Source organism: Capricornis sumatraensis, chromosome 17 (assembly GCF_032405125.1).
Source record: "Capricornis sumatraensis isolate serow.1 chromosome 17, serow.2, whole genome shotgun sequence".
NCBI lineage: Eukaryota > Metazoa > Chordata > Mammalia > Artiodactyla > Bovidae > Capricornis > Capricornis sumatraensis.
Genome location: NC_091085.1, coordinates 68,921,875 through 68,936,237, shown reverse-complemented (window position 1 = coordinate 68,936,237; position 14,363 = coordinate 68,921,875). Strand labels below are relative to the sequence as shown.

Genomic DNA, 14,363 nt, shown 5'->3' with positions numbered 1-14,363 from the left:
CTAATATTGACATAATTATTTCTGATGTTCAGCATCTTTCCTTTTTTATGTGATGACTGCTGGGCTGGCAAAGAAGCCAGGCAATCCAGCAGCAGGAAAGTTCTCAGTCAAGGAGATTGTCCCTGGATTTCTCAAAAGTATGTCTGGTTTCCTCTGGTGCTCAAAATAGGAACAATAATAATTCCACTCCTCAACAATCTGTCAGCAGTTTTCACAGTTAAACAACAACCCCAAAAAATGTATAAAAGGGAAGAGTCAGGGATGAGGGGATGACGGGGAGAAGACCCCACCACCACAATAAAAAACTAGTGCCAGGGGCCTTCTAATCTCAAGTCCTACAAGGAGAGAATGGTGAACTGAAAACTAACTTGTCCCTGTGACAGAAGTGAGAACACTCGACTATCTCTATATAACTTACTGCTGATCAACTACAGTCTCTTACCAGCGAGAGAGAAGTGTCTTCTAAAATAAGTTCTTCAAGTTTAAGTGCAATTAGATGTGTTTCAAGTCCTTTAATATGATCCACAACATTGGAAATTAAAGTCTGAAGCCCAGTAACATAGTCTTGAAAACTGGTAAAAACAGGTGGCTAAAAAAAAAAAAAGACTTTTAAGAAGTTGAAAGATTATCAAACATATTTCCTCAATGCTTGTATCACATAATTATGTTAAGAGTCAATAGCTCAAAACACATCAATGCAAAAAATAGTACCACCACAATAGGAAAACCTTGGCCGAAAACAGAAACAGAAAATGTATCGAAGAAATCCCAGAGAGCTTCCCTGGTGGCATCGTGGATAAGAATGCGTATGCCAATGCAGGGGACAAGGGTTCAATCCCTGCTCCAGGAAGATTCCACACGCCAAAGAGCACCTGGGCCCGCGGCCACAGCCACTGAGCCTGTGCTCCAGGGCCCACAGGGCACAACTGCTAGTCCACACGCCCTAGGGCTCACGCTTGGCAACGAGAGAAGCCACTGGCAATGAGAAGCCCATGGACTGCACTAGAGTGGTCCATGCTCACTGCTACTAGAGAAAGCCCATGCACAGCAGCGAAGACCCAGTGCGGCCATAAATAATAAATCTTTAAAAAAGGAAAAAAGGAAACAAAAAAAATCCCAGTAATGGTATAATTAAAAAAAAAAAAAACAACAGACAAACACAAGAAACCCAGCCAATCAACTAGTAAAGCTAGCTTTTCACTCAAGAAGTTTTCTTTGAAGGTGCAACATCAACAGAATTCTTTTAACACCAATTGGCAGCGGGCAGGAGTATCAATGTTTGCCTATCGAATGGGTAAAGATATACCACACCATTGGAGAATGTAAAAACAGAAGAATAGGTATCTCTGGCTTTTTGAAAGTTCACTTCATGCCACTCAGCTTTTATGAAAGACCTACATTAGTACCTGTTTTTGCTAACCAAAAGAAATCCAAAGAAGATTTTCACTTTAACAGGAAGAAGGTGAAAAGCATTTGCAGCAAGCTATTATAGAAGTAGTGCACACCCTGAGCAACAAGAATAGCACTGGAACTATACTCAACATCAACTATACTCTGAACTCTATCTGTAAGCATCTGTGCTTTATCTCAACCTGTTCTGTGTATCCCATTAGCAAGATGTGTCTTAAGGTAATTGCTTCTTTCCTTTATGCCACTTGGGCTTATGAAAGGTTTCAAAGGAATACTGTATCTTGGTAGCAGGGGAAACCTGTATACGTAGTAATTTCAGATATAAGAGATAGCCTAAGAAAATCATAATATAAATTCATCTTGTATATTTGTCCATATTTTAATAGCAGTACTATTTGTAATATTAAGAGAAAATTAGGACTTCCCTGGTGGTAGAGTGGATAGGAAGCCACCTACCAATGCAGGCAACAAGGGTTCGATCCCTGATCCGGGAAGATTCCACATGCCATGAGCAACTAAGCCGGCAAGCCCCAATTACTGAAGTCCTTATGCCTAGAGCCTGTGCTCCACAACAAGAGAAGCTACTGCAATGAGAAGGCTGTGCACCGCAATGAAGAGTAGCCCCTGCCTGCTGCCACTAAAAGCTGGAGCACAGCAAGGAGGAGCCAGCGCAACCAAAAATAATTTTTTTAAAAAATAAAACAATAAAAGAAAATTAGAACCAACTAAACACCCAATATTGAGAATAAGTTATGGTATATGAATAAAACAGGATGGCACATAAGCATTAAAAGTAATGAGATACATCTATATTTGCTGAAATGAAAAGATGTCCAAGATACCTTATTAAGTGAAAACAAAACAAATAGCCAAGTTCAGAACTTTTGATAGAAAGTTCTATAGAAAGTTTCTATATTTCTGGCTTGTATGTAGTGGTTATCACTGTTGAGTGGGAAAATGGGTGATCTTCTCTTTATTCATATCTTTAGGTTACTTGGACAGTCAGAAAAAACAAGGCTATCCTCATTTTTGGAAATTAGAAAAGCAATATCTACAAAAACTCGCACAAAATCCAAATAACAAAAGTTATTTTGACAAGTACTAGGAGTGTAGGTTTTCTGCAGAAGAGAAAGTAACAGAGCAACTCTGGTCTATACTTTCAAACTCTGCACTCATGATCTGTTAAAATTATCTTGAACAATGAAGGAGAGAAGTAAATAAATGGTAATACCCAGGACAAGTGTCAAATCTAAAGAATTCCTGAACTGTTACTGAACTGTGCAGGAAATTAATATTACTAATAAAACCATCAAAATTTTCAAATGACAATGGTTACTATATTGCTACAATGAACAAAAATCTCCCATTAATGAATAGCATGTCATTGCAGAATATATCCTGAACATCTTTCCTCATGAAAAGAATACAAATTATGTTAATGTTTCACACATTCAAAAGTTAACCAATTAAGATGAGAGGAAACTCCAAAGTTGAATACAAACAGAAATACATGAATCTTATCTACACCCCATTAATAACATAATCCGAGTTTTAAACTCTAGTGCTTTTATAGAGTACCTCAACTACTACATTCATTGAACATATTCTAAGGACAAAAAAGAACTGCAAAAATTTGAACTTCAGTGGGTTTGTTACTGGAACTGGTAATGGAATCAATGTACTATTTCCAAAACTATTTACAGTGTTTACTGTAAAACAGCAAATGAATAAATATATTGATCCTGTTGGGAACTGTTGTTCTCACTCTGAAAAGAAAGCTACAAATACGGAATGAGAGAAGGAAGGAAGGAAGAGGACTGTGATATTGGACTACAGCTGGAGGTTATCAGTAAGAATTAATTATTTAAAACTGTGTGTATGTATCTAAATAAATGTCCTGTCTCTCTTCACTGACATTAACTAGAAGCAATAAAACCCCAATAGCAATTAATGCATCTAACAACTAGATCTTAGTATTCTGAATAGCTATTCCCCATAAAGGAACCAGGGCTCAATGGAAAAAACGTATGATTTCAGTTCAATGGGTGAGTACAAAGTGCTTAGAACATTTTGTGGTTTCAGAAAGTAAGGGCTCAAAAACCAATGAGGACGTGTTCAAGGACAGGAACCAGCCTAAAGTGGCTCCCATTAGCCAAATGTGGGCATCCAAAAGAAAATGATGACAACGGATTGTAAGGTAAATTTTTAAAAGAATGAGTACACAGTGATACTAAAATAGATAGTTGATATTAAAAATATACAACAATATTTTACAGAATGCCAGATAATAAATTATTAATGGTTAGTAACATTTTTTAAAAATTACCATTCTGGAACCATCAAAGTAATAAATGATTCATGCAAGTCACACTAATAATGAATGTTAAAAGTAGTGGGTGAAAAGCTCTGGGGAACAAGATACTCACAGTCTCAATTCACAGATTAATTACAGAGAGGAAAGACATACTCATAATAAAGAAATCTGGCAGATACTTCCTTTATCAAATAATTAAATCTGAAATTATCAATAATGGGACATAACATTAGTGCCTCCTGATTTAACTGCTAAAATGGACACAGCATCTAAATCTAATGAAACAATTAACCAAATCCAGATTGTGAGAGGAGAAGACAGTGGCACCCTACTCCAGTACTCTTGCCTGGAAAATCCCATGGACGGAAGAGCCTGGTGGACTGCAGTCCATGGGGTCGCTAAGTGTCGGACACGACTGAGCGACTTCACTTTCACTTTTCACTTTCATGCATTGGAGAAGGAAATGGCAACCCACCCCAGTGTTCTTGTCTGGAGAATCCCAGGGATGGGGGAGCCTGGTGGGCTGCTGTCTGTGGGGTCGCAAAGAGTCGGACACGACTGAAGCGACTTAGCAGCAGCAGCAGCAGATTGTGGTATATTCTACCAAAAATCTAGCTAGACTCTTCAATGACAAAGACAAACATAAAAAGCTAAGGAAGTACTTTCAATGAAAGAAGAGTACAGACAAATGACAACTAAAAGCTGTGTCAAATCCTTAGTAAAATTCTAGGATTCTGAAAAAGACTATAAAAGTCATAACTGAGATAACAGGGGAAAGGTTAATGTGAACATATTATTGTATCAATATTAAATATCTTGGGTGCGAAAATGTCTTGAGTACCGTGGTTTTGTAGGAGACTGTCTTTCTTTTACCTTGGTGAGTTAAATATCACAAAGTCTATACTTTCAAATGGTTTAACAAATGGGGGTGGGGGATGTTAGAAAAGAGAAAGGGCAAGAGAGAAATGTGACAACCATTAATAAGTGGTGAATCTAGGTATGGATGTTTGGGTGTCGTTATAGTAGTCTTTCAGTTTTTCTGTATAATTTTTTTTTAAGCTGGGGAGAGAAAATGAATGCATATAAGATCCTAACATCCTTTACAAAATGCAGGAAAAGAGTAAAAAAAAAAAGCAGCATGCAACCAAATTGTTACTTGTGTTTTCTGTGTTATTACCATGATGATACTAGTTTCTTTTTTCTTCTTCTTTTTTTTCTGTAAATTTAATTTGTATGGTCGCAGGACACTCTCACAGTAACTGGACACCCAAAGGATAATAGAAATAGTCTGAAAGAAGAAAAATTGCAAATTCATCAATAAGGATTACACTCAAGATACCTATCAGGAACAAAGACTATGGACTAAACCAATTCTATGCAAACAGCTCCTCTTTGTAAATCCCTTTAATTTCTCTTATAACTCTCCACTCTAATTCTACGGTCACCACATTGATCCACGTCTTCTTCATCTCCTCCTCAGAATACTCCCTTTACTCTTCTCCTCACTCTCCCAGCTCTAAACTAATCCTCTACTCTGTCCAATATTCTTTCACCTCCTTGCAGGAAATAGCGATCTATTAACATCCTTTTCACTGAAAAGTCCAAATTTAGGCATGGAATCCAAAGGTTCCATACAATATGCCTCTCCGCGCCCACTTCTCTATCCAGATAAGACACTGCCTCACGTGCAAACCTTATGTACGAAGAATTCTCCCCCAGTTGGTCAGCACCTATTCTCCTTTGTATTGTTAGGAGTTTACAGTATATTCATGTACATATATATATACACACACACACACAATTGTTTCTCATTCACTCATATTATCTCTTACACACTTGAAATGTGCCAGTCACCAAAATAGAGAACACAGTCCTCAGGGAGCTTACAGACTAATAGAAAAAGAAAGTAATTAAACATGTGACAAAAGGAAAAAAGATAATGGACTATGAATGTTTGTGGTCCTCCTCTTTTTCTCTCTGGCTAAAAAGAGTTTTGCTACATCAGCTCCTGGATTCTCCTTCATAATGCAGAATCTTAGCAACTAGTGAAGAGCAGCAACAAATGTAAAAAGCAAATTAAAAATTTAACAAGAATTAACTTAAACTACATAATAGTTGAGTCAAAAAAGAGGATGAACAGAATACAGCTAGATTTAGAGTCAATCTGAGGATTCTCTAGAGATTTGTAAAGCAAATTTCAATGTTTTACCCTAGCAGTATAAATTAAATTCTCCTGATATCCTTGGAAAGATTCAGTTCAGAAAACTGAAATTGCTTTTCAATTAACAAAAGGTGGTGATGATGGGTTAAATTATAGGTATAAGGTGCCTATTACCTGTTCGTTTTTGAAAATTAATCCTCCACACAATCAAGGAAATCAAGGAAAACTGAGTTTTTTAGGATGAAAACAAAAACATACCTCAACCAAGAAGACTAGATTTTCTAAAAGAGTAGGATGTGTTTTCAAGTTACCGTCTTTAACTTCTAAGAGGTCACCTTTACATTTACTGAAGACATCTGAAAAAGGAAAAAAAAATATTTCATGGTTTTATTCAGCTTTTGTTTCAGGGTTATTTTGTACAATCTAGTCAAGAATAAGCAGATATAAAGACTTAATACACAAAGCTCCCCCTCCCCAATGAACCAAACACTAAAGAATATCTGTTTTAAGCTCTTTAAAAAGTCACATGACTACAGCTCTACTATCTTCAAAAGATAAAAAGCAGACTTATAAATTATACTCTAGGGTCTAAACACCAGCTATGTCTTTCCATATATAGGGCACTCACATAAAAGTAAGAATTCAAGTGGGTGATTTAAAGAATTTGTGTCATTATAGACAGAAAGACTAATGTGCATGGTAGAAATGCACCTTCATAACAAATTTCATGTTTTACTCTCATAATCTTGATCATCTTTTAATTTTCAGCTTCATTTGAGCAACAAAATAAAAAACTATTTAGGCTCTGGAAAAGAAAGGCCCTTTCTAAATTTAAAATGCACAATAACCTATAATGGAAAACAATCTCAAGCTGTACACATGAAACTAACACAGTGCTGTAAATCAGCTATAATGAAATAATACTTTTTAAAAGTATTTAAGAGAGTTAAAAGAAACACATATGTATGTGCTCAGTTGCTTAGCTTTGCAACCCCATGGGGTGTAGGCCCCCAGCCTCCTCTGTTCATGCGATTTTCCAGGCTACTGGACCTGATTGCCATTTCCTTCTCCAGCAGATCTTCTGGACCCAAGGATTGAATCCATGTTTCCTTGGTCACCTGCCTGCCCTGCAGGTGGATTCTTTACCACTGAGCCACCTGGGAAGCCCTATGTTCTTTACCAATTTCATTACTATGAATTTAACCCCAAGGAAATACTCAAATAAGTACCCAAACAATTATGTCCCAAGATATTTATTTCAGCATTGTTACACATAATATATTATGTACTCAGGGTATATAAATAAAACCAGTACATGGATTCAATATTATGGAATATTATGCAGCTCTTAAAACAAATGGGGTGTGGATATAACTGACATGGTAAGAGGTCCAAGATAACAAAAAATAAAGCCAGAAAAGCATGCATTTCCCTATATTTTTTTAAAAAAAATCACTACTATGTATTTCCATATGCATATGTATGACCGTGCACATTTCTAGAAATACAGACTGCAGAATGTCAACAGCACCTACTTACCTCGGCGGGAATGTGACTGGTAAAGGGGAAAAGACCACACCCATTTGTGTACTGTACTGTTTTACAAAAAGTGTCTACTATTTTTGTAAACAAAACTTTTTAGTTTTTTTTTGTTTTAGACCATGCCATGCATATGCGGGATCTCAGTTCCTCAACCAGAGACTGAACCCACATCCCCTGCATTGAAAGCATGTAGTCTTAACCACTAGAATACGAGGGAAATAGAAACAAGTCTTTAAAACTACCAATTTTGGACTCTGAGGGAGAAGGAGAGGGTGGGATGATTTGGGAGAATGGCATTGAAACATGTATACTATCATGTAAGAAACGAATCGCCAGTCTATGTTGGATACAGGATGCTTGGGGCTGGTGCACGGGGATGATCCAGAGAGATGATATGGGGTGGGGGGTGGGGGGTGGGAGGGGGGTTCAGGATCGGGAACTCATGTACACCCGTGGCGGATTCATGTCAATGTATGGCAAAACCAATACAGTATTGTAAAGTAAAATAAAGTAAAAATTAAAATTAAAATAAATAAATAAATAAATAAAAATACCAAAAGTGTACATTATTATTTTTCAAAATCTCTTTCAAGTTTCTATTAAAAAATGAGCTGCTGTCAGACAGTCAGATACAATATGGGAATCCACAGTTGGAACACTTACCTTTTAATTGTTCTAGTAAAGACTTAAGGCTATTCTCTACTCGCTCCTGGATCTCCACTGTATCCTCTACAATTGACAAACAATGAAAAACTTTCAATTTATTTTTTAAATTAAGATAAAGAAGCAAAACCAACACCTGAAAGCATAGGCAAGGACATTTTCTTTTAAGACCCACAGGCACTTAAATTCCATTACTGAGAGAAAGATGAAGGACAGGAAAAGGAAGGAGAAAAGGAAAAGAAAGGTGTTAATCACCTTTCCGCCAAAAGCACTATCTAAAATTCTCTAGGAGGACTAAAAATTTATGTGTTTCAAATACATTAAATGACAGAATCAATAAGCCTTATGATTTGGGAAAAATAAGACAGAAAAATACATGATCTATAAGGCATTTGTGATTCTCACTGGGTTGACAGCTTAGGGGAAAAAATATATATCTTCTCTACAAAGTTTAGGCCTTCATTTTTAAGTAAAAATTTCAATCTGATACAAATGAACCTATTTATAAAACAGAAATAGACTCACAGACATAGACAACTAATGATTATCAAAGAAGAAAGGGAGTGGAGGAGGGATAAAATAGTTTGGGATCAGCAGATACAAACTACTATTTATAAAATGGATAAATGACAAGGTCCGACTGTATAGCACAGGCAACGATATCTTATCATAAACCCTAATAGAAAAGAATATGAAAATATATACAGATATAACTGAATTACTCTGCTGTACACCAGAAATTAACATTATAAATCAATGATACCTTGAATTAAAAAAATTATTTAAATAAATGAGTGAATTAAAAGAATTCAATTTGAAATCCAACGATATTTCAACAAACCAAGGATTTCTTCAACTTTTGGACCTAAAAAATGATTTTAAATATGGAACGGACTTAAAAAGGTAGGAAAGGGATTGACTGGTATTTAGAGGTGCCTAACCAGGGAAAGTGGGGGAGGGGAGAAAAGGGGGTAGAGAAAATAAAATATGGAACAAACTTAAATTTCTAGAACATTACTTGTAAACGGTTAATCGATTTTCTTATAAACTGTTACTGGATTTTCTTGTATATCAAACCCGACGTTCCAGAACAGCTCCCAGCTTCCACCTCTGCCAAACTTTTCCAAACATGTGAGGTGATAGATATTTTGTTGCATTCACTAAGTTTTCAGTGACAAAGATGCCGTAAATATACATGCAAGTATACACTTACCTAAACCATTGATGTCCAGCTCATAAATATCGCTAACAAGATAAAAAGAGCTGGTCTGACACTGAGAACAGCCAGAATTAAAGAATCCAGCCATTCTGGTAGGTACAGGACCAAGGAAAGGGTACTGGAAAGGAGAAAAAGTGATGTTCTTTAAATCCACTGAAATTTCAATTCATAAAATACAAAATGAGAAAACAAGGAACAGTAACTACTGTATAAAAATCTATCTCCATGATTAAATCACAAAGCTTTGATCTGCAAGCTAATAATAACCAAATCATTATGATGAAAACAAAAACACTGCATTAATTTCTTGGTAGGTATTAAAAGTTAATCATCACAAAAAAAACTATTCTGCTTTTCCTCACTATCCAAGTTGGATACTGAGGAAGCCTTTGCAATTCACTAAGTTTAAAAAGTTTTATCTTTTTCCTGTAGATGCCATAAACTGGGACAAAATTCTGTTCTTTAATACTCATGCGTAAGTGTTAAGTCACTTTAGTTGTGTCCAATTCTTTGCAACCCCATGGACTGTAGCCCACCAGGCTCCTCTGTCCATGGGATTCTCCAGGCAAGAATACTGGAGTGGGTTGCCATGCCCTCTTCCAGGGGGTCTTCCCGACCCAGGGATCAAACCTGTGTCTCTTGTGTCTCCTGCATTGGCAGGCGGGTTCTTTACCACTAGCGCCACCTGGGAAGCCCCACTTTACTACTCGCCCAACCCCAACTCCTATTTTCAAAAAGACAGTCACAGATTTTTGCAGCTTTGATTGTAAATAAACACTGATGATACCTGAATGTCCTTCTCAATAAACCGCTTTCCCGTCTCCAGGGCCACCTCCAGCTGTTGAAGGAGCAAACGGAGAATGTCAATCCGGGAGGACACTCCATTCTCAGTGGTCTTCTCTGAGTTCTTGGGCCCGACAGAGTGGTTAAGACTTGGAAGTCCACTGATTAGCCTCAACGTTAAGGAACGGATTCTTAACCACATTGTCTCCTCCTCCAGGGAAAGTTTCTTATGTTCTTCAGAAACATCCCTTAAAAAGAAACATTCCCAAACCATCCAATTTATTCATGTCAACTTTAAATCTTTTAAGGTTCACTTTCATTAGTCAAGATGACTTTGAACGATCCCAGCTTTCATTTAATAGCTGAACGATCTTGGACAAACCAAAACAGTCCAAGTCACCACCTTGGTATCCATAAAATGGAAAGATAACCTATCTAACAAGCCATTTTCCCCTTACATGAGACTGGTTTTTCTGATGATAAAATACATAATATAAAAAATTCAAACAACACCGATATAAAAAATACTAAAAAATGGCAGGAAAATGGGCCCCAATAGCCTAAGAATCCAAAATATTAACATGCTTGGAATAGATCTTTTCATACTTTTACAATATAGATGTACAAAAAATGAACTACAAATATTTATATATTTTAAACAAATGAAATGGGTTCATAGTAGTGTTTATACTGTTTTGTAAACTGCATCTTTTTATGACAGTGTGTACAAAAAAGAGTTAACATAGTAAGCCTGGGGCTATTATCTTTATTAAGAAAGGCCTGCTTGCAGAGTGGTTGGCCCCTGGCTGAGGTCTGGGAACCTAGTGTGCCAACCATTCCCTAAATAATCAGTGGCTCACTGTGCCTAGACTGTTTACACAATCATGTGGTTTAGGGTGAACAGCGCTTTCCTTCTGGGAGTCTGAAATGTTGGTACATGCTACACAGTGGGTGCCTACATAAACCAGTTGATAAAAACCTAGGGCACCAAGTTGTTAACGGGCTTCTCTGGGCAGAAATACTGCACACACGTTACTTCATTTTCCGCTGCTCAAGAAAGGAGCATGCCCAGCGTGTTCCTTCACAGGAGGGAGAGAACACTGGAAGTCTGTGCACAGGGTCCTCCACAGATCACCTGAATCTCTTTCCCTTGCTGGTTCCTTTTGTTACAAAAGACCTTAGCTGTGAGTCCAACTACATGCAGAGTCCCAAGAGTCCTGGCAAGTCACTGAATCACAGCATATTCAGAACTACCTCATGCACATGTCTCTGCAACTTCTTAGTTTCCACTTTCCTAGAAGTGAAAGTGAAAGTCACTCAGTCGTATCTTGCAACACAGTCCATGGAATTCTCCAGGCCAGAATACTGGAGTGGGTAGCCTTTTCCTTCTGCAGGGGATCTTCCCAACCCAGGGATCAAACCCAGGTCTCCCACATTGCAGGTGAATTTTCTACCAGCTGAGCCACAAGCTGGTATACAGTCTTTTCAATCTTGATATGTATCACTAAAATTCCCTATAGGAAAGTTATATAAAGTTTTACTGCCATGTAAATGCACAATAGTCATTCTCCCATAACCTTGCTGAGAACAAAGATTAATCTTTTTTTATCCAATAGGTTAAATCTTTGTCTGATAGGTTAAAATACAAATATAGATATAAAGTGCATTTCTTTGAAATTCCTATTAAACCCTTTGTTCCACTTGTTTTTTCAGTTATCTGCTTCTTACTGATTTATTGAGTTCTCTGTATATGTGAAGGACATTAATATATATGAAGAAAGTTAATAATTTACCAGATACCTCTAGAACCTGTTAACAAATTTACTTCTATATAGCAAGTTAATATTTACAGGGGTCAAATCCTTCGTTTCCAGATCTGATACAATGCTAAGGAAAGCTTTCTCAACTTTTTAAAAATATTTTTTATATTTTCTTCTAGAATTTCTAAGTTTTAACATAAAATCTTTAATCCATCTATAACTTGTTTTCATGTTATGGTGTGAAAGAGGAACTTTTAGATTAGCCAGTAATTTCAACATAGGGGTGAGGTTTATTTTCTTCCTTTGGCTTACCTGTATTTTCTGATCCCTACAATATACATGTTATTGTATGACATAATTATATACATGTATGTATTATATATATTTAAATAACATATATTGTATATATTTTATATATTAAAATATATTAATATTTATTATATTTTATATATTATGTTATTGTATGACATTTTGTATATATTAAAATATATTTATATTTGTATATTATATATACATGTTATTGTATGACATAATTATATATATTTATATACATATAACTCTTAAATTCATCCTAGTGCTATTTTTTTTTGGATTTAGCTTGCTAATATTTTATTGAGTGTTTTTACATCTGTATTCATAGGGAATATTGGCACCTAGTTTTTTGTTTTTTTGTTTTTATTTATTTTAATTGGAGACTAATTACTTTACAATATTATAGTGGTTTTTGCCATACATTAACATCATCCTTATTCTTTAAAAATAAATTTCTTGGGGTTAAATTCCAGTTACCTGTCTTTTGGATCCCAGCTAAAGAAAACATTTAAGTCTCTGTTGTCTCGCAAGGCTTCCCATGGAATGTCATCTTCTTCTGGCCGAAGATTCATTGACTTTATACTTTCTGCTAAGCTGGTTGATCTGGGATATAGAAATTTTATTTAAGTATTATTCAATAGTAAAATAGTCATGAAAACATACTAGCCAGGACTTTGTTTTACTAGAAAGAAAAGGAAAGGGTGAAGAAAGGAAGGCTTTACTATTAAGAAGTAACAGCTTATATAACACGAAATAGAACCAAGCATTGATCATACTGGCCTGCTACACAGCTAGAGAAAGGCATCTGAAAGCCCAACCAAAATAAAACTCATCAGCATTAACTCTCAAAATCTCATGTCTGTGGGGTATGGGGAACTTTGTAAACACAACATGGACGAGGGACAATGACCACGGTCCAGCTGGCTTCTGTGTGGAACCTGGGATGGTGCTGACAATACTCGATCACTTCCCATGACAGGCACTTTCTCCTTACTTCCCTTTTCCCTCCTACTCCCACTGCCTCATTTTTCTTTAGCTTAAGCCCACTAATGACACCCATGAGCCCATTAATGGCTCTCAGCATCTGATCTAATCCCTTAGTCCCTTACTAGTTCTCATGCAATACTTACATATTTGCTTCAAGTAGAAGGTCTAACAACATCCGCTCAGTACGGACTTGTGCAAAATGAAGAGAATTATTCAGCCTGTTCCTAAAAGCGATAAACTCTGGGATCTTCTCAAATGCACCATATTTGTAAGCTTGAATAATATATTCTGAGGTCTGGGGGAGGAAAGACATCACCTTGGTATAAATATTTCACATGTCAGTCAATGAAGACAAACCTTGCAAGACAAAACAAAACACTCAAACTAAAATTAAGATGTTGAAACCTAATCTTGAAAGTTTTTGGTCACCAAGCAGAATACCAGCTTTTAAAAATGTTATTTTTCTTCTATCATATACTGGAGTCAAATGTCTTCTTCACTAGTATTATTACTAATAATACTTAGCCACTGCTACCACCACACAGACTTCCTCCTAGGAGTTGTGCCTTTCATTTAAACAGGACTGAAAGTTTTGTTATACACATCAGTCGAAATTTTGATTAGTGCCATAGTGGAAGGAATGTTACTCCATATTTTTCTGCATCTAAGATACACTTTCTTTTATACCAAAACACCAGTATAATATAACCATCCCACTACCATCAGAAGTAAAAAGTACTCTCCTTCAGAAAAAATGACAGGCTGCCTCTTGGTTTTGTTTACTTCTGAATAAACACAGGATATACGTGCATTGCATCAAGATAGAATTCATCAAACAAAAGACCTAAAAAAATTCATGTCATAATCCATTCTGAAGACAGAAAATTCAAAAACCAGGTTACCAGTCCATCCAAACTACTATGCTAGAAATGCCATAAACAGGTAAATAAAGGGAACACTCAACACATGTACTTTAATTAGATTAATATATATATACAGATGAAACATGAACAGAGGCAAGATAAAGAATACTAAACAGAAATTCTGGCACAACAGAAGGAAATCTCAGGGAAGAACTTCATGGGTATGGGCCTTTGCCATCAGGATCAGAAGTCAGAAGAGCACCCTTTCGGGCTAAGGAAAGTATTAAGCTCAAAGCTGATGTCTGCCCCAAAGATCCTTTACAGAAAAGCTAGTCTTTTTGCACAGCCT

The 14,363-nt window shown here is 36.4% G+C and overlaps 1 protein-coding gene across 1 annotated transcript in view; it reads right to left on the bottom strand.

Annotated features, from left to right (window-relative positions):
* The window catches only part of NAA25 (N-alpha-acetyltransferase 25, NatB auxiliary subunit), a 63,062-nt gene that overhangs the window by 1,846 nt on the left and 46,853 nt on the right, over nt 1–14,363 (bottom strand). The window contains exons 16-23 of the mRNA XM_068989904.1: nt 13,295–13,446; nt 12,642–12,767; nt 10,097–10,340; nt 9,304–9,427; nt 8,091–8,156; nt 6,144–6,241; nt 4,902–5,012; nt 443–589 (exon numbers count right to left, since the gene is read on the bottom strand). Coding sequence (XP_068846005.1) covers nt 443–589; nt 4,902–5,012; nt 6,144–6,241; nt 8,091–8,156; nt 9,304–9,427; nt 10,097–10,340; nt 12,642–12,767; nt 13,295–13,446 — 1,068 coding nt within the window. The remainder of the gene's footprint in view (nt 1–442; nt 590–4,901; nt 5,013–6,143; nt 6,242–8,090; nt 8,157–9,303; nt 9,428–10,096; nt 10,341–12,641; nt 12,768–13,294; nt 13,447–14,363) is intronic.